General features: G+C 38.4%; 1 protein-coding gene and 1 long non-coding RNA gene across 8 annotated transcripts in view; one reads left to right on the forward strand and one right to left on the reverse strand.

The window, feature by feature from the left end:
* The window catches only part of LOC114253999, a 419778-nt gene that overhangs the window by 349328 nt on the left and 43250 nt on the right, over positions 1-27200 (forward strand). For 2 of the 6 annotated variants that reach the window (XM_036285525.1, XM_036285526.1), the window contains exon 9: positions 549-4481. The exons of 2 other annotated variants lie outside the window; for them this stretch is intronic. In XM_036285525.1, the coding sequence (XP_036141418.1) occupies positions 549-665 (117 nt within the window). In that variant the 3' untranslated portion in view covers positions 666-4481. Of the gene's footprint in view, positions 1-548; positions 4482-11933; positions 12812-27200 lie in introns of those variants that run through there. 2 more of the 6 variants (XR_004962850.1, XM_036285527.1) reach the window with 2 other exon arrangements.
* LOC105838755 overlaps positions 1-27200 on the reverse strand; it is a 194496-nt gene that overhangs the window by 465 nt on the left and 166831 nt on the right. The window lies entirely within an intron of this gene.

The raw sequence follows: 27200 nt of genomic DNA on the forward strand, positions 1-27200 counted from the left end.
TCTCCACCGCTCTTATCTTTCCTTAGCGAACTACTAGAAAGTACTAAAGGCAATGGCCCTTATCGATTTCCTGGAGCTCGTTAATGTCCCGCGATTACTAATTAACGACGCGCGGGCGTTTTGTCATCGCTTACGCGCTTTCAGTGAAGTTTGCGGTCACCGATGCAACCGCGGAATCTCTATCCGTGGAAAGGCGAGTGAAATCCAAACGCGCGGCATTAGCTTTATGTTAGATAAGGCGATCGAGATCCTTAATGAGTGGTATCGATCAAGAAAAATCTAGGAAAAACGAGGTATGTCTTTTTAGCGAATCCGATCTCGTTGGAATCTAGTTGCATCACCGGTTTGCGAGAAGATCAAATATCTGCGTATCAGTTTCGATCATTTCCGGAATATAATATTAATGATAACTATATATTTATTAATTCTTATTATTAAAATAAAAACACTATGCCAAAATATTGGATGATCGTCTAATTTTCATTCCTCGAACGCGCCCTATCCACCAATAATTATTCGCTTCTTCAGTTTCCTAAGGTCTCCCTTAGTTTCAGTGTTCAGATCGCGAGTTGCCGAGATTCCCGGAGTCAAGCTGGTTTTGGTCCACAGGAGGCACGTCTCAATATTTGGGAAGATATAATCGGCTTATAGTCTCGAGCCGGTAACTTAGGACGAGGCCCTACCTGCTCGCGTTTGCGTTCCATGGACGTGACACGTGAACGGGTCCGGATATCTTTTTGGGAGAATGAGTAACAGGAGGATTCGGAGGAGAAGATAACGGGAGCGAGAGGGAAAGAGAAGGAGGTGGGAGGAGAAAGACGAAGGGGAACACGAAAAGGGAGTGAGAAAGAAAGAGAGAGACGGTAGGAATGAAGCCCCCACGAATGTCGTATCGACTCGGTAAGGAACACAAGATTTCAATTACTCGGCTACCATTTCATCAAACTGGGACTTCAGCTCTGCTCCGTGCTGCCTGCAGGATTCACCGAGGAAGCCACCATGTCACCTCTAACGAACGACGGATCAGACTGCATACCGGCCGACTTCGTCCTCCTTCCCCGCCTCCAGTCAACCCTTCTTCTTTGTCGGTTTAAGAGACCTCACGGAGAATATTTGGGGAACTTGTGAATTGATTTTTTCCTTTCCACGTGCAATTTCCTCAATATAAAGTTCTCCAAGCATTTAGCAAATTTTTTTTCAATATTAATGTCTTAAAAAACATTTATTTTTGAAAGAAGAAATAAAGAGAGAGGGAAGAGAAAGGGACAGTTTAAATTATAAATATGCTAACGAAGTTGAGTCTAAATGTACCATATTTTTATTAATTTTTTCATGGATAATTGAAAACCGATACTTTATTATGTATTTACTCAGCAGAATTTCATTTATCAAAATTATTAAATACATGTAATCAGTTGAGCTTTTTAGTTACGTACATGAATTGTATGGCTTCAATTAAGTTGAATGTCACAAAATTCGAACGGAGAATAAATCCACGGTAATTAACAAGTCATAGCGAAAAGCTAATGCGTCGACATATAGTGGCAGATCCCACGTTAAAGTTCATTTTGCGAAATGACAGCTATATTTCGTATATACATCCAGTTACATCTACTTTTAAATAGCTATACTTTACTTTTAGATTGGTTTCTAAACTATGTTTTTGATTCTTAACAGAATAAAAAGTACCTTAACTTTCTGTTAAACACATTTCAAGTTAAACACATTTCATCTACAATCTAGTCTAATAAAATAATGGAGATAATTGTATTATTATAATATTAAATCAAACGTGAATATGTAGGAAAATTGAATTTCTCTGCGTTCACTGAATTGATTGTTAAGTGACATAGTTTAAATGACTTTAAAATAACTGATATTATGAGCCAGAAAACATTTATATTCTATATTCAATTTCGTTTTCCTTCATTAAATAAAATAAAACTTTCAGTAGTTTTTCGCATAGTTTTCGCAATTGTTCGTCGATGTGTTAAAGTCACCTTCGTGAAAAGAGAAGTCATTCATTACCTGATTCAAACTCAAGAAAGTAACACTTTTAAGCTGCAACTTCGAGCGCGAATAATTGACGTGGTCGTAAATCCCCACGTCCGTTATCTAACGCGTGAGTTCCGCGAGACATTATTACGCTCCAGTCCGAAACTGGGTGAAATTAAAGGAAAACAACGGCGGTAGTTTAAACGCGCCATCGATAAGCCCGCGGGCTGAGCTTATTATATTTTAATTAACGGCCGGCGCATTTGAAGCGTTTGTTCTTATCGACGGACACACCGTCGCACCATTTTCCTATACCCTTTTTTATCTTTGTCCTTTTACTACAGTTGGGCGGTTCGGTAGAAAGAGGACGTAAATTCAAACCACGCCGTTCTGAAAGTTATATATGAAAGGTCGTATGAGAAAAAAGTCAATTGTATTTTTTATGCAATCGCACATTTAAAAGAAAAATATTTAAAAAGAAAATTCGTATTTTCTGCCTTTTGCAGTATATCACAATTTAATGGAGAGAATAGAAATAAAAAGTATTCCGCTAAAGCACTTTAAAAACACTAAATTAATTAAAATACACATTAAAACTAAGTAAAAAAACACTAAAAAGTTAACTTTTAAATTCAAAAAATTGATTATCATTTGAATAGATTTGCTGCTGTAGATTCAATTCTTACAGTTCATTCATGCGTTTCGTGTCCACTGGATCTCACCGGGTTGTAACAACATTTATCGGGTCTGACGGGAATGTATGTGCCATTAAAATGTATCCTCCGATACATAATCGTCCATCGAATGAGATAAAATCGGCTCGTAAGCCGTAATAAAATCATAACGAGATTGCATTGCGTGGGCGGGGTACATGGGCCTCAATTATTTCGACGAGGCGTTTTGGAGAAGAGGGATGGATTTCGAGGAGAGGAGAGGGAAGCGAGAGCCGTGGATTTAGACCGACGCCATCGGGGGGGTTTTACGCGCTGGGTATTATTTTACAATTTTATAGGGAGAGACCGTGTTTCCGCGTTCTGAATTTTACAGAGGGCATATGTACCCCGCCCCTTATGCTCCTTCCATCCCCGTTACATTTTACGCGCTTCCTCGCGCGGCATAAGCTACCTCGGCATAATCTCCAGGAGGGAGAACTCGCCTATGTTAGGCATCCAGTTCACGAGTACTCGGCTAGTCGACGATTAATCGCGAACGTCGTGAATTAGCCGCGTTCGAATTTGAATTCTTTCTATTCGCAAATAAGCATGGAATTAACCCTGCTTATTGTTGCAGCTGTACTTACAGCGGAAATAGGCAGTAATATATTATATCTATAAATATAGTAGTACCAAAAGTATTATAAGGTTAATACCTTAAAATTATGAATAATCAATGTTATGATGGTTTGCAATTTTTGATCACCATTTCGCATTATTAAGTCAAAGGTAAGTATATTAGCCTATCAAATTTTCTTTACTTAAAAATTATAATTAAAAAATATAATAGCATCTATTTGTTCAATGCAGTTGAATACGTCTCTCATACGTATATACAATGAATTCCAATAATATTAACTATTTTATTTTAGTCTTTTGCGTTTTCTTATTTAAAAAATGTAAACGAACGAATTATCCTGAATTATTAAATGTAATTCCCTTTCTCACGTCAAATATAAGAATCATTTAACGTGTAGGATAAGATGTAAACACGTAGCAAATCTTTTTTTTTTTTGCTCTTAATTTATCGATGTGTTTGCCGAGTATCTGGTTGCAGTGAGGTCTGACGTCACTCTTATATGCATCAGTTAGATAATATCCTCTCTCTGGACATTCTTGCAGAATATAACTACTGGTTAACATATTCAAGGTCGTCGTTTTCTTTTTTTGAGCATATATTCTCTCTTTCTCTCTCATTTAGTCATCATAATAATTGCAACGACAAATCGCAAAGTCATTCTCCGAACTGCAGCACGTTTTATTGCGACGACATAATCAGTTAATTTCACGACAAGCATTCTCCTCCCCTTTTTTTGACGCTTAAACGATACTTAGTCATCATAATGCGCCAATAAACAAATGTGATAGTTATTTGTTCACGTTCCTCGTTAGCTTTTAATTTAAGGTTATTTATTTGATTACCACGTACATTTGTAAAAGGTTTCGTTTAATATAAATTGCTTTATAATTGATACGTATTAAATAAAATAGCATGTTCTTCTACTTATGTAGTTAATATGTATTAAATAAGATCATATTTATTATTGCCATTTATAGTTTTCTATTTAACACACAAATTGCATGTAAAAATTAAAATATTCTTCAGTTTTGTATTACTTTGCAACATGAACAGCATTTATGTCGAATAATTTTAATCATAATTTTAACTGCGTTTGTCTCATTATAGTTAATAATGCCCACTGTAATATGAAGAAATAAAATATAGCTAAAAATTAAAGTTTAAAATTAAGCAATAATAATTCTATTCCAAAATAATAAAAATACAATTTATACCAATTCAATTAAGATCACAATCTGATGCGTTTCTCGCGGTGTCAACACAAACTCAGATGTCTCAGCGCGTTTCGTCGGATCGTGAGGCCCATCAGGCCCCGTCCCCGCGCATTTCGCGAGCCGTCAACGCAGAAGAGCGGCCCTCGCGGGACGGAACGGAGAGCTGCTCTGCGCGGCCCTCGCTCTCCCGCGACGAATTTACTGGTCGGACGAAATTCAACTGTCATTCCAAATAACTATTTACAGCTTGGCCGAGAAGCCAAGGCATTCTTGCATACGAGAGTGCGCGCGCGTTGGCTTCTGTCTGGTTATACCTGGCCCGGGCCTGTCGGAGGGGGTCTCGCGGTATTCGGGCCCGCTTACATTTCGCCTGCAGGGCGGTCTGCCCTCATTAGACACCACTCGCTCGCGCACAGACACGTACACGCGTCCCTCGGCGTGCAATCATCCTCCGAGATCTCCGTCATTCCCTCGAATGACTTTTCGCCTTTCGTGCTGCGCAGACCCCGAGTCTGAATCCGGGGCCCGGCGCACGCCCCCGGTGGGACCCGATGGCCGGGCCAAAATCTGTCCCTTTCGCTCCCCTCGTCTCGTTCGACGATTATCCTGCGAGAAGCATTATCAAGCGAGATCATTATCTATAAATAGCTTGAAAATCCTGCACGTATGCACAATCCTGTATGCAATACACGAATGCCTGTATCTCAAATCACTAATCGTTTATTACACAAGAAAAAACGAATTTCCTAATCGTGATATCCATTGGACAAGATTTAGAAAATTTATTTTATTCAAAAAGTTCGTACGGGGACGAATTCATTTGCAACATAACGGGCACATGTTCTTTTTTTTTCACATCAATAAGTTAGGTGACTTGACATCTGGATTTAAAGATTCGGGTACGACATAATCTCCCGTTTTCGATCAATGATTATGCGACACGGTAACTAATTTGGGATATTCGCTACACAAAGTTCCTCAGAGAGGCTCAAAGAGAATTGACAAGAGCAAACGAGGATGTTTCTTGCGCTTCACGATCGGACAAGAATCTGGCGTTACACGATCCGGCGCGGATGTAATCTCTCCCGCGCGTTCCTTTTTAATTCGCCCTACCTTCCTTCATCGCGTCTCTTCCCAGGTTGTCTCCCCGGTCGATCGTTCATTCGGATATTGCCAAATATCTCGGGCGGATAAGGCAGCAGGATTCTCTCCATGATGCTTTGTCCGGTGTGCACAATGGCGCACGACGGGGGAATAATAAGAAACCGGCGGATTCTCGATTGAGGCAACGGAGGGAATCATGGAGGGAAAGGCGGGAGACAGAAAAAGCAGGAGAGAGAGAGAGAGAGAAAAAAGAAAGGAAGATGAAAGTTTTGGAGGCTGCGAGAGACAAAAAGACAAACCTAACCAACTCCGAGATACGATCCATATTTGTATATTCCCATCTCATCTATCCTCCCTCTTTTCTTTTATCTTCCATCTTTTCTTGTTACGATTCTTCACCCTCTTAAAATGGGATCGAAGAATATTTCCCGATGATTATATAACAACCTATCTGTCTGTCTCGATTTCATTTTTCCAAATTCATCGGAAAATAGCGTATCGTAGTGTTTGATGTAGTATCGATAGCCTGTGTATGTCACGGACGGAGATACATTCTCCAGAACTACCATACTTACGCAAAATCGCCGGCATACCTGTCAAAATGCATCGAATTCACGATCGAGTCAAGCGAATCCAACGTATCGACGTGGCAATCATAATATATGTATGAATGCTCAGTCTGTTGGAATCTAGCGTTAGTGACAAGAAACGCCTCTCTCGAATGCGCGACAGACCTTGTGGCTACCTTTAACATGCATAATTGGAATCGTTCTTTGATAACGTCAGGTATCACGTAGAGAGATGCCATGTGCTCTTTATAATTACCTTTAATTTTCTTCATATAACACATTTTAACATTCTACATGTTAACATATATTCAGGAAATTAAAACAAACATAATTGCTAAACGCTTTTTTTATTATCATGGACATAAATTATCTATAATTTATCTTTCATTAGAAAAATATAAAATTTATCAAATTCTTTTGGAATTTATGTATATATATATATATATATATATATATATATATACATTTATTTTTTATTTCAATTATGTTAATTTTAAGATTTTTATTAAGAAGAATCATATTTTTTAAAATAAAGTCGTTAAAACATTAATGTGAAATTTTAGATTTTGCTTTAGATAAGCACAATGCCATTTATGATGCCATGCGCCAGAACTAATGAAAGATCAAATAATTATGTGTAATTCTCAAAGATTATATGTTCATATACGTGCAAGGAGAGACGCATTTTCGAAATATATAATTATAGGCAAAATGTCTAATGTACGACAAGTTGCTGTTCTGAATGAATAGAAAGTACAGAAACTGACGTTATTATCTAGTCGTCAAGGATGTGATTAAAACTATTATTAACTTCGTAATCACTTATGTATACATTGAGCTCTTCAGGGAAGATGACGAACTACTGCCTTAAGCACTAACTTCTCTAAAATGCGGAACAGAGCATTTGTACCTTTTCCGTTTTTGCATAAACTAATATATAACTTTTATGGAATATTATTTAATTATTTATAATATTAACATCAAGCAGGTTCCAAAATTATACTCTCTTTCACGTAGCTTAGTATACTTGCCTTAATAAATTCGTAAATGTACCTTCCGTTAGAAAGCATTCGACTTTGATTAAAACAGTATAGAATCAACCGCGTAATGACTGTTTCAAATCTTGCAAAACCGCGGAGGACGGGTTCCCACATTCGCACGAATTCACGTCCCGCCGCGCCGAACCGCGTTCTCTATAAACCCAGCAGAAAATCGCAGCAAAAAACATCACAAAGCGACTTTGTAATACACGGCGGTTCATTTTAGTTTGGCGAAACACACACCGCCGATCCCGACACACAGTCGATATTCCGCAGTTACGAGCACGTAACCTCTGTTCGTAATAACTCTTTCGATCCCTCCTTTTTTTCCTTCCTCTTTCCTTCCCTTTCTTTCTCGCTTCCTGCCTCTTCTCTCGCTCTTGTTCCCTTTGGAGGTCCGAGAGAACCTGCCTCACTAGTCGATCCGCCGATGATTCTTCGTGGTGAACTCTCTTTCTCTCTCTCCACTCGTCTACCGTTTACACGAGCAACACACCGTTCCAGTCCCTTACTGATCTTGTTGTTGCGATAGCATCGTCGAACATACGTGGACACGTTTTGTCTTCTAATGATCCAAATAGAAATTATTCTGGGCCGCCTACGAAGCTTGACCCTCAACGATGTCTTCTCCGATCCATTCGGAAATGCATTCCTTAATAAGTGCTTGAAGTTATTTGTCAGACCAATAATTAATAAGCTTCTTAATAAAATAATTGTTTAACTGAATGAAATTAAAGTAATTCGTTAAATTATTAATTTATTAAATCCGTTAATTTTTAATCAATAATAAGCTAATTAAGAAACATATAAAATAATAAATTAATTTATCAGAAAAAGGAAGCTATAGGCAGAATTTAAATAAGTATAAAAGATACAATGCAAAATTGGTCAATGTCCTATGAATTATTAAACTCAATGGAACCACATATTTATGTATAAATACAGTAATATTATTTATATGAAATAAATATTCTGATGTCATATTTAATAATAATATTAATACATAAATTGTGCCGGTGTGAAAAAAATGACTAATACGTACAGATTCCGAGGATAAGATTATAAGCAATGGGGAGAAAGTTTTACTACATTCAAGATAATTTCATATTCCTTTAGCCCTTACGTAGTCTCAGTAGTACGATATTCGAAATGACATCGCCGTGACAACTATTAATCCACTCGAATAGGATGCTTTCTCTTCGTACTTAACCGCAAAGAAATTCCAGCTGTCTAGTTCCACGCAGTGGAGAGACAAATATCGGGTGCTTTTCGAAATTTACGAGAATTTCGAGGGTCATTCTCATAAATCGGCGCGCCTCTCCTCGAGAGACAAAACAAGCCGGCGACACGTGAAAAAGCAAAAAGAAACCAGCCGAGAGAGACTACCCAGAGCCGCGTGGCGTCGAGAGGCGTCGAGACGCTAAAGTGGCAAGCTCCGCGGAGGGAGAAAGCCACGGTTTAACGGTTCGCGTTTTACGGGACAAGTGGAGGAGATGAGCCCAGGAGCTCGAAGAGAACCGAAAAAATCGTCGTAAATTTCAAGCAGTCCGTGAGCACGCGTGCCGCTCTGTCTGGCAATCGGAAGCAATTTAACATACTGTCCTACGAGACGTGCGACGGAAAGAGTTCACCCACGATTACGAAGATACTGCACTTTTTCGGACCACACTGGTTGGCAATTTATCATACTGCGCCTCGTTTCTCGTTAAAAATTGTTAATTGCTATAAATAAAATTCATGGAAATAAAAATGAAATTTTTGTTGATTGTCGGAATTAATACATCAGCTTATATATTAATGTGAAAAAAATCACAATAAATGCAACTATATACGCGTGAAGAGAATATTATAATATTACAGTAAAGACGTGACGTTGGCTGAGCGTCACATTTAAAATGATTAAATATGACATTATTATCTCTCCTATCTTGAGCCTCGTCTTCGTGATCGTTTGTTTATTTCAATCCAAAAATGTGAAATAATTTCTGACGATACGAAGAAATCCGTAGAGAGCGTTGTAACTCCACGCGTATAATCGCCACGTTAACTCGCGCATCAAGGAAGAAGGCGTAGAACATTTTTTAAAAATTTCATACAGCGCTCAAAAATTTGCACTGAAAATGCGAAGTGTCGAGGCAGAACCTCCGCGCACGAACTTTTTTTGTTAATCCACATCGGAAGTAATTTATAAATACATCTCTCCGCGCCACGTGGCAGGAAGGACGATCTGCATTATGAAAATCTGTTCGGTCTCTCGATCGGTGCCGTTTCTCAGTGCGCGGTTCACCACTGTCATAAATAATCATCGTATAATTCGTCGAGCCGGGTCGAACGCATCGCTCGCTACTTTGTCCGGTATAATGTCTTCCGGTCTAATCGCGCACTATTATTTTGATGTACGACATGCGAGCGCGACGAGGAGAGGTAGAGCGGGAGAGAAAGAGAGGAAGCCAGATCCCATTTCACGGAACACGAGCCGCGATTGTATTCGCGAAACAATGCGAATGTTATCGTAAATTACGAGCACTTGAAATACAACGGGGTAAGAGGCGAGGAGAAACGAGACGAGTGGCGCGGAAATAGAAAAAATCGCGGAGGGTCGTAAAAGCAGTAACTGGAATGGCGATGTGTAATATACCATTGCGTTGTTGTGCATCGAAAATATAATAAAGAGAAATCGAAATACGCCAAAAGTAAATCTGCGAAAATGAACACGATGTTGTATCTAATTAGATATATTTTCTTCCAAATATATCGAATGCGTGGTCGCAACGAGCGCACGTCATAATTAAAGTTTCACAACAAGATCATATTGACAATCTTATGAAGCGCAGAAAATTGTTGTCATCTTAACGAAACATGAGATCTGTTTCCCAACATTTAAAACATTTATTTGCGTAGGAAAATTATTTATTTGTTGAATATTTATGTAAATAGAAACACAGAGGTCTAACTTTTTTTACTTCCACTTTCGATCAGGATTCAAGTTACAAAGATTTAAAACAGAAAAACGCGTAAAAGCATTCTGAAACTTAATGAGTTAATCGATGCCATCTATGATAATTTCAAAGCTTTCGCGGCTGCTGCCGGAGATCCGAGATTTTTTATTTGATCGCGAAACACAACGGAAAGGGCGAAACGATTTAGAAATGGCAGAAAGCGACATCCGGCAGGGTCTCGACCCTCAACTGGACAGGGATGAATAGAAATGTTTAGCGTGCTTTTGCACTGAGTTTTGTATCCGTGCACGCGCAAGTCGCACGTGCGTGCATCATCTGTAGCTGGCGTAGTGGCTACGGGCGTGCAATGAACGTACGCATACGTATTGATTCACGCTCGTGTGTTGCACGACACATTGAGTGTACACGGTCCCAATATTTGTATCATCCACGTGAACGTTGCGTACCCTTCGCACGGTAGGATCAATGGCAAGCGTGATTCATCCCTCCTCAATCATGTGTAAGAATAATAGTATGAACTGTTTAGTCTCATTCGGCAAATTCGAATAGTAAATAAATTGAAAGTAAGCCTGTATTATTGAAATGCTAAGGAAGACACAATAGTAATATAATGCAATAAATTATTTCAATAAATTACTTTAATTTTAAATACTAGATGATTAATGTTTTTTATTGGCTAATTTTACTGATTTCCAGTTGTATAACTGATTAAATATCGCTTTTGTTTTGCATTTATTATTAATTTAGCTTACGTATTTTTAATAGCATTATATCATTGCTCTTATTATGCATATTTGTACAAAGTTTATTATTAAAATTAATTGATTAATTAATCATGTTAATATCATTATAATAATGTTTAATCATGTTTAATGTATTTAATAATGTTTAATAATACAAAAAAGTAATTTTATAGCATTGCTACTTCTGTAATATGTTAATACGTCGTTATTGCCATTAACGTATATAGTAATAATTAAGGAGAAATAAGAAAATAACATTGCAATAAATAAAAGATATGAAGGTGAATATATCGTTGAATATAGAAATTTAATCGTGCAACAAAGGCAATTATTATGTTGCGGAATGTTCCGACGTGGGAATAGCAGATGTTACGCCTTCCAGAGAACCTTGCTCTGAGAAACGATTTCCGGGCAAGGAAAGTGATCTCATGCGATGATGGAATTTAATTCCATTAACTTCGGCCCATGAAAACGACCCGAGGCATCACGCATTGTTTAATTACCGCGCGGTCGTAATAACGTTGAATACCCACAGAAATTATTTGAAACATTATATATAGTTTTATTAAGATAGAGAATTTCAAGTGACAATCTTTTTTTTAAGCACTATTAAGGTACATCCTTGTAAACTTAAAATAAACGAATATTCTATGTAAAAAGAAAAGTGACACCGCTGAACAGAAACTGTGCGATTAATTTCAAGTAATTGCGCAAATAATTTGCCCCGTTACATTTTTCATTCCTCTCGTTGAATCCAGAAATGTATGCAAGTACACGTGAAATTATACTATCATGTCAATTTATGAAATAGAAAGACTGAACTTACGCAATATATTTTACTAATCAGATAACACCCGTTTATTTGAAAAAAGATGATTAAATAAAGCAATAAATTTCTTATTATATAGAATAAGTAATATATTATTATATAGATATATATTTTAAAATTTACACTAACATATTGTTACATTTTAATTGTTTCTCATTTACTTTTAATAGCCGGTTTTTAATGCAGGCTCAAGAAGCTGAGTTGACCGGAAACATCTTGCTTCATCTTAAGCTTCATCACATTGAAAGAACGATACATGGCGCGTGACGATATTTTAGGGCGCCGAAGAAACCGGGTACGATGACGTTCGCACAACCGCTATAAAGCGCGAGTTTTTATTATTATTACAGGTGATTAAATAACTTAAGTACCGCGTAATTACGCTAACATACTGGCGATTTTTGTATAATATTCTGTCGGCCGACCGACGTATTTTTTGAAGAAATTACGCGAGATCTCGAGCGGGATCGTTCGCGGTTCGCGTCCACGTGTATAAAGTACACGCGAGACAAGGAACATAATTGTCAGATGCATTCTAATGACGATGATGATTATACGCGCTTTGATGTGACCTGAAGTGACGTGCGTGTAGCGTAACACGCGCACCGCACGCTACCACCGTTTATGGCGTCCGCATTACAATCCGATCTCCAAAGTTATCTTTGCGGAAGAGTGTTTTATTTCATCTTGCATACTTGGCTAGCGCTATCTTTTTTATCTAATTAGTTACATTTGCTTAAACGCATGAGTAATCTCGAGGCATGCAAAGTACCAAGAAATAATTGCGGCAGATTACTTTATATTCTCGTGCGTTATATAATGTTACTGTGGTATTTAAATTGCCTAAAATATCACTTTGAATACTCAATTAATTTTAAAGAGGGTAGATACCATCGCATGCCAATTATTGCTGCATAAAAAATACGATATAAAATATATATATTCCTTGAATAAAATTAACATTTATGTTGTCACATACACACATGTTATTCATTTACATTAGAATTTTCGCTTCAAAGTTACATTATTTTTATTTTATTCGTTCCTTTATTCATAAATTGTATCATTTTAACATTAAGAAAAATGTTGAATTTCAGTTTAAACAACATTAAATAACAATATATTATTTTTAATTAACATTTGGGTATATTAAAAACTCAATATATTTTAACAAGGACCGATTTTAACACAAATACAAAATATTTTTGCTACTATTTATCAGTTATGAAGAAAATTCTTCGAAAGTTATTATTGAGAATTGAAAGAACTCTTTAGAGATTCCTGGAAAATCCATAGGGTTTTTAAATTGTTGACTTATATAAATCATTGCTCGTAACGCTGCCATCGGTCATGTTGCGTAAGAGAGAGAGAGAGAGAGAAAAGAGAGAGAGAGAGAGAGAGAGAGAGAGAGAGAGAGAGAGAGAGAGAGAGAGAGAGAGAGAGAGAGAGAGAGAAGAGAGAGAGAGAGAGAGAGAGAGAGAGAGAGAGAAATACTGCCTAAGTATCTTAAAGTTCAATTTACGAGTAAATTTCTTCCTGCACGCGAACTTTTGACTTCATTTAAGTTGTTTCATTTTCACTATATACAACCAAGTTGTTCCTTGAAATTTACTTCGAATGCTTTGCCGTTCGCTACCGTGTAGTTCTCAGCTGCATCGTGTATTTGGGGTGAAATCTACGTACGCTTCTGTGATTTCGTAAATTGATGTTTTCGATACTCGAACTCCGAATAAACGGAATATAACTTCGTAATCAAATACAATAATAATAAAATATAAAATGTAGATCACAGAATTGACAGCCAAATTTATATATTCGCAATATTTATACCGCTTTCGTACTACACTAGTTTACTTGAAAATTTAAAAAAATATATTAGTGTAAAAAAAGCGAAAAATTTTTAACTGTTATAGTTGATTGTCTCCGAAATATACATTGCATTGATTTTCAGTTTTATTATCAAATACGCAGATTTTATATAACACATAAAGTTTGTACAAACATAAATCATGATATTTACGAAATGAATGGCTATATATAAAATATAATAAATTGTAGTAATACAAATATAAAGATTTTAATCTACGGAGATTTTAATCTAAATTAGGTATATCATACACTAAATGTCATACACTATCTTACAAATTTTATATTCTTGGTATTCGAGTTTCCTTAAAAATCATTATTATTTGCAATAAATGTTTATTATCTATTTATTCGTTTATTTAAAACCTAATCTTTATTCTTAAGTTTATTTCAAAATTTATTCCCTTCCTTTTTAAAATATCAAATATTATATTAACCTTGAATTAAACTTTCTTAGAAAAGAAACCTCCAAATTTATTACAATATATTATACAGCAAAGTCAACCTTCATTAAAAAATGAAGTATGTTGTAAATGAAAAAATAACCGGCTATAAATATCTTGAGCAATGGTTCCGCATTGATTCGAGATGTTTCTTTCCAAGCGCGGCGGATAAAACTCGTTCTCTGTCTGCGCGTCGAGCGGTCAAACCGATCTAAAGACATGATATCTTTGATGGTAGTTGGAAGAGCATGCCGACATATAACGTGAGAAACGAGCGGCTGCAAGAAGCGCGACCCTGTAATCCCCGCTTCCGTTGCTGTCGCATATGACTATGTTCAATAAGTTGCTCGATTGCTTCTCATAATACACGCAACAACGTTGCGTAGCGTTCGATCGTTTTAATCGTTAAAAATTTTTGGGAAATAATTTTTACTAGTTTTATCTGCTGTAAGAGTTAGGTATTCGTTCGCAGGATTTGCGTCCCGCAATTTACATTTATTGTAAACACGTCTTTACGCGTAAAACGACTTGTGGATTTATCAAGTAGAATGTTGCGACGGCAATTTCTGGAAGATAAATTACATCTGCATACACTCCGTGGATTTCTACTCGTGATGCCGCCTCGCTACAAGATTTCGTGGTCTACCGACACGTATTCGCAACGTCAAACCTTGCTTCCGATGCGCAAACAAACATTGCGTCGGTTACATAAATCAGTTGCACCACGTTAATTGGCACGTGTTTGATTAATTCCTAGTTTAGTAAAAAGTGTACCACAACGTGAACTAGCTGGTTAAATGCGCTTTTGACGTAATTGTGTTTCTCTTATTATGATTAAATATTAATTTCAGACTTTATTCCTTTAATATTTGACTATTTAGTGTACATTTATAATATATGTGTATATTAGCGCATGACACATTTTTTATTTCTTTGTGTTAATTATTATTGTTCACAGCAAACTTATTTATCAAATATTAGCATTCTCTATCTCTATTTCTCTCTCTTTCTATATATAACTAAAATATATAGTTTAATTTGAAAATAACATTAACAATTATAATTATAAAAGATGTATGTACGTGTGTTTTTTTATACAAATTTATTATATGCACATAAAATATTTTAAAATTCAGAATTAATCTGAATTTAATTCAATTTGCAATAAAATTACTGATGAAAATTACATAAAATATATAAAAGTAACATATATAAAGGTAAATAGAGCAAGTTAAATATGCATTGGAGTATTTTCACTTTGATCCACATTAGATAAAGCTCGTTTAACAAAACAAATGCATCTGTTTATCCGTTTCTTAAACTATCTTGGCTCGATCGTTTATGAAATTTATAGCGAATCGCCAATGGTCTGGATGCGAATCGATTTGGACGCAAATCTTGTACTAAACTACGTAAACGAGATCTCGCGTTTCTCGCTTACTCTCCAACGATCTCACTAAGCTATCGGGTGGCGATAACTGAAAAAGAAATTTTGTTGTTTTCATTGAGAAGTAAAACAGAATAAGAAAAAAGTGAAATATGAAAAGTAATAACAAATTTTATTGCAGGAAATAATCCTCTTTTGTCGTTCACTAAAACGATCAGAAATTGAATAAAATTAACTTTGAATAAAATCAAATCTTGAATATTACAATTAATATAATTAATATAATTACATAATTATATGAAAAAATATATATAATAATCATAAATTGGAAATGTTACGTAGTCATATAATTGCACATAAGGACAACTGATGTCAATATTAATAAAGTATTATTGAATAATATAACCCCCAGATTTCTCAACAAAACAAATGCAAGTTAATTTTTGTTCATTCTAGACCTGACGGATCCCGAAATAATGCGACAGTCGGCGACGTCTAATTTCCCGGTGTATGTGAGATTGTGTATGGGATTACTGTCCGCTCGTAAAACACCACGAGATTTCCTGTGATCCGTTCCTGCCACCGTATAACAACTAACGGGAGAGACAGTGTAGGTGAAAGCCTACCGTTACCTTGAGCTACCTTGAGCTCGATCTTGCTCTTCCGCATCAATTTTTGTTGTCCAAAAACTCAAAGTTGCAAAATAGTAAAACTATCAAATAAATAATTTTATTCATCGTTTTTAGAAAATTTTTTGCAAGAGAAGAATTTATTTTTATTACGTCTTCAAAAAATTTATTTAACAATTTGTGTCGTACGCGTTACGTATGGGATATTTTCATTTGTTAAATAACAGAAAATTATGAAATGCAAGCAACGATATTTAACCGTAAAATACACGCATCACGTGTAGTAATTCAGATTTACAATACGCTCACGTAACGTTGAGACCTTTATTCTGATCTCGCAAGATCTTTCAGGATCTTTCATGTTTGATTCTCAACGTAAAATGTATAGTCATTCAGGACGAGAGTCGACAGCGCGGCTTTTATATCATTGTCACTGGACGTAACCCCGTGTCGGGTATTGCGTGAACCAGCGCGGCGGGCCCGGACGATTAAGCAATAAACTATTTTATCTTCGATCTGCGACCAGCGCCGGATAAGGATTCCGCACAAACAGTCCGCCGGCATCAGCTGACGGACGATGGTCCGTGGCGGACGGGTTCGCCGGGGCCGTGACGCGCTCGTCGTGGGGCCCGCTCAGGCCCGGCTCGGTCGATTTCCCAGCTCCGGCGATTGCACGCAACCGGGACCCTACGCCAGGCCCCGGGTTCGATCGCTTAGTGTAATCCAGTCGGTAAAGTGTAAGTGGTTCACCTTGATAGGGCCTCCTCTACCTCGAGGTCCTCCTCCTCCTTTTCCCCCCAGCCCCTCTGAGATCCCACCATTGCTGCCTTCTTCCATCGGGTCCTCTTCCCCCAACCTTCGGCCATCACCTTCTTTCTCTCCTGTCCCTCATTCTCCAACTCTTCCTCTCGTGTCCTTCTCGCACCCGGAGGGCCCCGGCAGGGCTGTGCGTTTCCTCTTTGTGACCCGAGGGCACCACGGGCTGGCCCGCCCATTTGTAGCGCCCATGTCTGCGACCAGCCGCCCGCAGAGCGGTACACGATTCGCGTGTGTGCGTGCACATGGGAATATGTGTGCCGGTTAGGTCGAATCGCTGAATAAATCTTTCAAGTTTTTCGTCAATTCAACATCAATTTTTTTGGCACACTTGGTCGAATTTAAGTTTGATTATTAGCTCACATAATAAAGATGATCGAATCATCATTGGACATAAGATATTAAGAGCAAATAGCATCATTGAGTTTTTAAAGTTAGAATTTGCAGACTCTAGAATGTTCTGAATTAGTCAGAGGTTATTCTTAAGTTTCCTAGATTTCGGCTTTTCGAAGATAATACTTTTAAATCCTCTATTCTTTATCTTTAGATTTTGAGGTTTTACTACCGCAAGTTCCTTAACTTGTCACTTTTTCAAACCATAAAATCGATTTAAAATCATTGCGAGAGAGTTTTCTCATCTATGTCTTTTAGTAACATAAGAGCAGTCTCAAATCTTGAGCTTGAAGAATTAATAACTTATCCTCTGAATCGTCATATTCTTGGATGTCTCGCTTCGTAACCATTATAATTATTACTTATTTAAATCTAGTCGACACTTTGTCAAAGTTTCACATTTTCACTAATAATAAAACAGTTTTGCATAAGATCTATATAAGATCTATATCAGCTCTGGATATCTTCGTCGTTTTGTCATTAGAGAGACGACCAAGCGACAAGTATGCACGCGGCAGAGCAGTGTGCATAAACGTCCGTTATAAATGCGCGTTCATACGTACCGCCGTAACTTTTTCGTGCTGGATGCTGCCGGCAAAGAGAAAAAGAATGAGGAAGAAAGACAGAGAAAGTGAAAAAGACAGAACGAAAGGTACGCAAGGTAGAGAGAGGATGCAAAATGTCGTGCGCACACGCCCTGCCGTAATTGCAGTTTGCATTTCTCACGCGAGAATCTTCGATGTGATCTTCGTACGAAACTGCTGCTGTAAAAGAAGACGATTATTCTCGACGCACGATAAAACCATTCGATTTATGCCGCGCAATTGAGACGGTGATTCCGACGGATTTGGGCAAAGGACGAATCCAGCTTCTTTTAGAATAATGCCGGCGATAAGCAGCAATCTCCAGCATGATTGCAGATTTAATATCCGATAGTATCATTATAGTACGATAAAAATTAAAATTCCGTTTAATATAATAATATTTGTTTCGTACTAATTAATATTACATTCAAATTCGATATAAATAAATAATTGTTTTGATTAACTGACGACGCTACTATAATATTCAGCAGATACATGGCAAATTTAATCCTTGCGTGAATCAATTATAAGTTATCGCAGTGAATGATGCAACCATATCGGTCGATACTCGATACCAAGTTACGCATACTAAAGTGTTCGCGTACAGACTTAAAGATAAACTCACACGAATCAGATAAATAATTTAATTCAAATTTCAAAATTTAAAAAAGGGGAAGATAAACATACATATTAATTAAAATATAAATTAACATTAAATTAAAATTTTTATTCTACTGTCTTGAAATAAATTTTTAAAATAATATTTGGACTTATATAACATTTAATATTTAATTTATATTGTATTTATTTTTTCATCATGTACATATATTATATATATATATATATATATATATATAATAAAAAAAAATCACTGCTAAGTAATGATGAATCCATTACGTTTACATGTTGCCCGGCGAGTACGATTAATCACTTTGAATTATGTGCAGAAAGTTAAGAAGTAGCGAACACTGCGGTGCTGCATTGCATGCACTAAGTAATTCACTTTTGACGATACTTACGTTTAAGCAGAAACTCACTCGTGCAAAGCGTTGCCTTCGGGCGATCCACCCACCAGGATAATCAAGGATGAATCGTACAAACTCGCTCTAAGCGAATCGTAATGTATCGTAACGAGAACAAAGTAAAGCCTTGCACTGCAGCTGCGACAACAAATTAGTTGCGCTCTAAAGACATTTGTTCGCTATCCATGGTTTCCACGGAAAGCAGAAACTGTCAAAGATTCGTCACGTTATGTCAGTCGCGAGGTGACACCGCGAAAGACCGGAATCGTGGCCGTTAATCAGTCCGAAAGGAACAAGCTGATCGGTCTTGACAAGTCCGCTTGACAATCGAAAAAAAATGGAGAAAGCTATTGCAACAGATTGCGTGTACGTGTGTGCGGAAGCGAGAGAGATTGATCGCCATTATAAAAGTTTTAATCGCACCGCCGGTTGTTGACAAAAAGTGCTTCCGCCGTCTTCTCTCTCTCTCTCTCTCTCTCTCTCTCTCTCTCTCTCTCTCTCTCTCTCTCTCTCTTTCCCTTTCTCTCTCGTAGCTGAGATGTGCCCGATGGCGGACGTGCGGGGTTGCTGCGGAGGCCAGCCTGATAGGTAGGTAAGTAAGTAACGCCTGGTTTGAGCCCACCGCTAGAGATTAATGGACGCGTTTTTCGCAGCGGAAGTAAAATGCCGCTTCGCAGGGACGTCAATCCGTCCATCCGCCGCGACTGATTCCGAGATCGAGCGTGTCGCTGATTGTGCGCGTCGGAATTTCGTCGATTATAGTCAGCCATCTGCTGGCTTGGTTTGTCTGGACTGACTTGGTTTCGTTAAATAAAATCGGGCAAACTGAAATAGATCACTCTGCGAAATCAGTACGTCCAAAAGGATGACGAAACTCATTCAAAATTCTAATAATGATTCAAATCCTTCGGGAAATTTTTTTTTGCAGAAAAAAGATTGATTATAGACTATTTTTTAATCCTCGAAAGTTTTTCTTTTCGAAACTTATATTATTCTTAATAATAGGTTTCCATATATCATAACATATTTCTTAGCAGAGTTTTGAATTATTAAATTTTAATTCAAACTTTTTCGCGAAGTTTAAACTTTATCAAGCAATACAATGGAAATTAAATTCAAATAATTTTTTTAAATTTATTACAAGATCTTATTCCTCGGATTGTACGAGGGTAGTCCCAGAAGTACCCGACCTAACAGAGAAAGCACAAAAAATATGGGAAAAAATATCTTTATTTCTCAACATAGTTTCCTTTTAGCTCGATACACTTTTCCCAGCGATGTTCAATAGCTTCGATACCTTGTTTACAGTAAGAACCGTCTTCGCCTTCTTTGGAGCCAATTCTTCTCTTGCAGTCCATTGTTTTGACTGTTCCTTCGTCTCAGGTGTGAAGTGATGGACGTTTCATCCATGGTTATGAATCGACGCAAAAACTCAGCTTTATTACTGTGAAACATCGCCAAACACTCGATTGAAACATCCTCATGACGCTGTTTTTGTTTCACTGTGAGCAAACGCGGCACCCATCTTGCCTACAGCTTTCTCATCTCCAAATTTTCAGTCAATGTGCGATGTATAGCACTTTTTGAAATACCCACGGTGTCTGCTGACTCACGCACTTTCAGTCGACGGTCAATACCATTTTATGGATTTTCTTTACCATTTCTGGCGTGGTCATCTCATTTGGTCAACCACTGCGATGTTCGTCTTGGCAGCTCGTACGACCTCGTTTAAACTGCCATCAGATATTTTACTGTTGTAAACGAAGGAGCAGATTCCTCCAGAGTAGAATCTAGCTCGGCTTTGATATTGGTTGGACTGAGACCTTTCAAGTGAAAGTATTGTATCACATAACGATGACCAATTTTTTTCATTTTCCAAATTCACTCAGAGAGTTCACTATTGATGGCTGCCAAACAAATATTAAATAATGTAGCGTCTTCAAACTTCACACTTAAGCTTTGTAAGGTTGGTACTTTCTACCATAAGTAATTTTTTTGAAATAACAACCGCCTTCTACGTTAGGTCGGGTACTTCTGGAACTATCCTACCCTCCGATATGTTCTATTTTATTATTAAAAACGCCCTTACATGCAGTTGTAAACTCACTTGTCGACAGGCAAGTCGGATATCTGAACATGACGTTAACTCGACCGTTGCTAGGTAGAGACTACATAGGTGATGAAAAAAGATGCAGAGGTGGCAGAAAGGGCAAACGGAGCATTAAACTATGCTCGAACTAATTACCGAAGTTCTGAAACGGGCAGTAAAACCATTATACAAACGATATTTACAGAGTCATATCATCCGTCCGTTCACTTCTCTCTTTTCTCGTGTTTCTTCACACGAGTTCGCGACTGACGTGACTCTTTTTGCATGACGGCAAACGGCGTGAAAGCACGACGATAAGGAAATAATTGATCCTCGCGGGAACATAGTGGAACGGGAATATAAATTGATTTCGACTGCATCACGTCTTTGAATTCTCGTAAATAAAAATCCATTTTCAAGAAATAATGTGTATTTTATATATGTATATATAAAGAGTAGAGGTTGTTAAATTGACAGAAAATCTATGAAAAACAGCAAAAATGTATACTTAAATGTATACTAATGATTTTTAGTTTATCTAATTAATCACTGCAGTTATAATTGTACATATTTATGCTATAAATTTACACACATTTGTATAATTTAACATGACAAAAGTAATTCTTTTTTTTAATGTTTGAACAGCGTTTAAACTTCAATTATTAGATTTATTTAAATTATTAAAAATCATTGCAATAACTAAAAAGCAAGCTAAAAAGATTATCCATATTATTTTCTTATGTTTCTTGTTCAGACATTTAAAATGTTTATTTATGATTTTGAAAGAATCGATATTAAAAAATGTAAAGCCGTTTCTTTATCACGAAGAGCACTTGATAGTTTCGAAACAGCATATGTCGACGGATTTAGCCGCTGCTATCGCCATTCCTCGCCATGTCTCATCCTTAGCAAGCGAGTTGGCTCGAAACGAAACGTCGCTCGTTGGATTGAATTATTTCATGCCATCGTCGTCGTCTTTCCGAACGGACGTATCGGAAGCCACCGATGGCAGCAAAGGAGAATGATGATGAGAAGGAGAAGGAGAGGCAAGAGGACGAGAAATAAAAGGAGGACTACTCGACGGTCTATACCTCTGGCTACTGCATACGCATTTATTATAATCCACGAAATCTCGAGGAGAAGATTCTGCAAGTTACCCTCCGCGTTGCGGACAGGATTGAAGCGGCTGATAGAGGAGGGGGAAGGGGGTAAGAATGGGCGGGAGGAGGGTTCTCTTCCGAAGAGAAAATATATCGTCGAAACAAAAGCAAAACGAGCTTCCCGCCGTATGAGCAAAGGCAGAGAGCGGAGCCGACGAGGGAAGAGTTAAGGAGAGGATAAAGGGGCTGAGAGGCAAGGAGGGAGAAGAAGACCCGGGTCGAGGAGGTAGCCTCCTTCTCTATGGTAACCTCAATTTTTGAGCATAACTCATGCGCGAGCCAGCCACGTTTAAATCTTCTGTCCGAATAATAAGAGGAGCGCATTTACTTTGAGGCTACTGCGGTGACAACCAATCCGGAGTCCGTCGAAGAAGGAATATAGGAATAAGAAGGGGATAGAGAAAGAATTGGAGGAGGAGGAGGAAGAGAAGAAAAAGGTATCGGCGGAGGAAGGGCACGTTTGGCAAGGCCGAAGGAATCGTTATTCTTCAACGGGTTGCCAACTCGCGAGATGGTCCTTTGATTTCACCGATCCTGAGGACAGCCAGACTGGTCGTTTCAACGTTGGCCACATAGCCGAATCTAGATGCTCGCGTCTGAATGCGCTTTCCGGGCGTCTGTATGGCTGCTGAGTCCACTTTTCTTCAAGATCGAGGATTTCTGTAGTTTCTATAACTGCTACTTTGTGGATATCAACTTTATAATATACTAAGAAAGTGTTCCAAGCCTATTCATGAATTATTCATGAGTACAGACCTTTTACTTGCACTTCTCCGAAAAACAGAATCTTCCGAACGAAGCAGAAAGCACATTTGACGTATACTTTTGTTTGCGACGAATACATTATTTGATTGAAAATATTCGCGCAGCTAACTTCTTCCCATTTTTATATTTTTTGCAAAACATAAATAACGTCTTCCTTGCGACTTATGCAATTTTTCAGATGTTCATTAATGTGCTAATCCTCATTAGTCCCTCCATATCTCCATTAGCCTCCGTCAAACGGAACTCATACGGCTCCCAGTTTACGCTTTACAGGACATTAACATAACGTGTCCCGAGCACTCTATCGAGAGCTGACGTCAATTAATACGAAATCGTTTGCCAACGACTCGTATGAAATGGATTCCGTCTGGAACTCGAATTACCGGTTCTCCTAGTGGCGCAACAAAATAACAATCGAGTCGCACGCGTATCTTATTTTATATTTATATATCCATCGTAATAGCGTCTACTATTCCTCTTTCGACGACGAGGACAACTTCCTCTCGCGGACGCGAACGGGTAGAGCGATACAATGTAGTTGGCGAGTCGGTCGTCCATTAGTAATATCGATGAACGCGCGCACATATCAATGTCTTTCGGCGAAAGTGCACGTCCGTTGCGCGTTAAGTAACGAGATAATCAAGCGGCCTCGATTGCACGTCCGGTCCGCTCGAGCACTTATCTCGTTACGCGCGCAGAGTATTTAAAGACGATGCATGCAAGCCGCTCCTATGCAACGAATCTAATTAAGGTCGGAGTAAAGTGCGCGAACGCAGGACGGAGTACACGCACACATATGCGAAAGCTAGGAGATTCTTCAAATCCCATACTTTTCCCGCAAGCGATGATCTATAAAGATGACGATGATCAATATCTAATGCAGACATGTACAGAATAATCAATGTGTCATCAAATATTACTTAAAACATCATTTTATTGCAGATATATCGCAACTGTCCGGAACTTCATATCTCAAAAATTCTAAATTAAAATTAGAATATATAGAAAATACATGTCTCTTAGATTTTTTATTTAATAAAATATCTTTTTAAAAAAACCAAATCGGTTCCGGACATCATGTTAATAAATTTATATGCGCTGCGTCGTACATAACATGTATGAATTATTTTTTTGAATGAATTTCTTATTTTTATTTTGGAGATTATTTGTTTGAATTGCAACAATGTTTACTACTTTTCCGCAAAGAATTATTATCATTTCATCAGCATACTGTTAAATTGAACAGGAAACACGATTGTACGAGACATCTCGTATGTACGTGCACTTGCGATACGGTAATTATTCAGGGAGCATGTTAAGCGTCCGATGTACGTAGTCGCAAAATGTTGCGTAATGCATCATGAGAGCATAGCAAATACCGAGCTCTCTAACCCGAGGATCGAATCGAAATTAATCGACGCACGAAACCGGTTGCGCAATCCCATCGCCTCCCGTGAAAGTGAGACGAATCGAGATTTATGGGGAAACCGATAACCCGCCACTCCTCGCATTTTTCTCATCCCAGTGTCCTTACGCAAAGTAGAACGCACTGATCGACACTTACTGATATACCTGCGAATGCCGATTCTACGCACGCAGAGAAATATTCTTTAGATGGCTCGACATTAAGAATACTTAATTATTAAACAGAAAACTTTTGTAATATGTGCATAGCGATTGAAATATTTTTGTAGAAAACATCGGCGGTTGCTTCATTCGGATATCGTGATATTATCTCAGACCATATCCAGTTAAAAAAAAAAAAAGTATATTCCCTCTATTTAATGTTACATTCTGAACATCGTCGTTCAGCATTCGCGTCGTTGCGCGATATTCGGTCATCGCGATACAATATCCAGACATACGCGAGGCGCGGGACAGGCACGCAGGCTTCGCGTTTCGGTTCCGAAAAGCGCGACCTAAACGAAAGGCCGGCGGACTTTTTAATTTCCCGCAAAATGGAGTCCTTCTCGCTCCACGCCCATCCCTTGTCCCGCGCAGTGATAAAGCAAATAGAGCCGCTCCCGTCGCGCCGCAATAAACCCCATCGCCCTTCACCCCGTTCTCCCTCATCCTACCAACCCTCCCCCGCCCCGTACACTCCCGAAATCGCGCAATTTAAATAAATTTACATCCGTTTGTACGCGAATAAATTTCACTTCGTTCTTGGCGCCTGTTCCTCTCTTTCTCTTTCTCTCGCGTCCGCCCTTCTCCGCTCGCCACCCGATTCCTTGTCCTTTACTCGGCGCGCGGAAATCATTTCGGCCCAGTCCCTGTCCCTGCGGTTTCTCCTTTGCTACCGTCGATGAATAATCAAAAAGGGGCGTCTTCCGCGGCCGACCGCCGGTTGATAGCTCCTACCCGACGAGCGTCGTCGTGCCGCCGATAAACGAATACGTACTCGCCCGCGAGTTTGTTCGCGATCGTATTCGCGCTCCTCCTCGACAACCTTGACTCGCTTCGTCGTTTCGCGCGAGAGGAAAAAGCTGTAGGCGGGAGAAATCCTGTGGAAGCAGGATCGAAAGAGAAGGATGTGCCCCCTTCGTCTTCGAGATTTTAAATACCGGATTGTGATTAATTTGCTGGGGGGTGGAGGGATAGGGGGATAAATTGAAGAAACCGTCGGATCTGCGCGGCGCGTCGGATCATATTTCTTTCCTTTCCGGATCGCAGACGGCGGCGAAAACAGCGGCGTAACTGCCTGTTGGTTCGCTTGATCACATTCTGATCAAGCGCTCGTTTTGCGCTTATCGCGATATACTTGACAAGTCACGTTTTAATTACGTACCCGTTTATCCTCGATTAGCCGCCTCTCGGCGTGAAAAAATCTCTCGCTCGTCGTTTTAAGCTAATGACTTGCACGACGGCGCATAATGGAGAAGATTTCATACCTTGTGCGCGATCTTGTGCTGTTCTATTTGCGATTCCGACGCTCCGCCGATAGGATTCTCTCGCGGGGCCATTGTTCTGTACGGTGAATCTCAAAACCGCTTCTTGCCGAGCCTCCTCGCAAAAAGTATCAACGTCACACGTGTTTGTATACGGCATGTCAAAGAACATATAGGGTCTATTTAGAACGTAATCTCCGCAGAGAGGAATTACAAAGAATCCTTCAATTTTTCAAGAACCAGTCCTCCGATAATTGTGTCTATATAGAATAATAATGACGGGAGTGTGCGTGAGCGCCTGGGAGCATGACGGATTCGAAAGGAAACGAAAAGAGGAGAAGGAAAAAGGTATGTATCGGGTCCCTCAAGCTACAGACGCGCGAGGCTATCAGCCGCGTCGCGCTTCGCGACAGCCGCGATAAGAAACGTCGCGCGGTGGAAAAGCCGGGGCCTCAAAAGGAAGGAGACAACAGAGTGTATTCTATCTCGCCGACGCATTGTCAGTCGACATGCGTATGTACACTAGGCACGCGCGCGTACACACAAAACACATATACACATGACACGCGGGCGCGCGCGCGCGAATAATACGCCCGAAGTCAATGGCGTCCGGGGATGAAATACGACGCGTAGACGAGCGAAATAGCGTTCGCTCTTTCTGTTAACCCTATCGTCGGGCGGGCCGCGGAGACGCATCCGGGACGTGTAATAAAGTCGATAGTAATACCGAACCGCGGATATTTAGTGCTAGCTGTAAATCTCGGAGCAATTCGACGCCGTCACCGCAGTCTGAATGCATTATCGTTGACATTGCAGTGAGCTGCGTGTACAATCAATGTCTCAAAATATGTGTCTCTCAATTTTGTTTAGATAATTTAATTTATAAAACATACATTCACTCTGTAAGATTTTATAACATATATGTATGTCATTATTGAGATATCTGAACAACTTATTAATTTATTGATGCAATATGCTATGTTGTAATAGACTGCTATGTTGATCATTCATGATTAACAATATCGGAATATTTTAAAATATTTCTAAAAATTTTGTTTAAAAAAACAAATACCATCTAATATAGAATGACAAAATAATAAATGACGTAAATATCTCACAATCACATTATAATGTAAAGTAAAAATACCCCAAAAATGGTTAAATATACAATGTAATAATATATATATATATATATATATATATATATATATATATATATATACATTTTTTCTTTATTAGCGATTCGGTATTCCAAGTCAGTTATTTACACGATGCAAATTTTTTAATGGTTTTTTTGTAATATTTGCTCAAATAGAAATTATAGCGTATAATATAGACGAAGGAAATAAACTTTATTTATATATTTGGCTGTATACGTCAAACAATGTTGACCGCATTAAAAATTAGCTTC

The sequence above is a fragment of the Monomorium pharaonis genome, chromosome 4 (assembly GCF_013373865.1).
Source record: "Monomorium pharaonis isolate MP-MQ-018 chromosome 4, ASM1337386v2, whole genome shotgun sequence".
Classification (NCBI taxonomy): domain Eukaryota; kingdom Metazoa; phylum Arthropoda; class Insecta; order Hymenoptera; family Formicidae; genus Monomorium; species Monomorium pharaonis.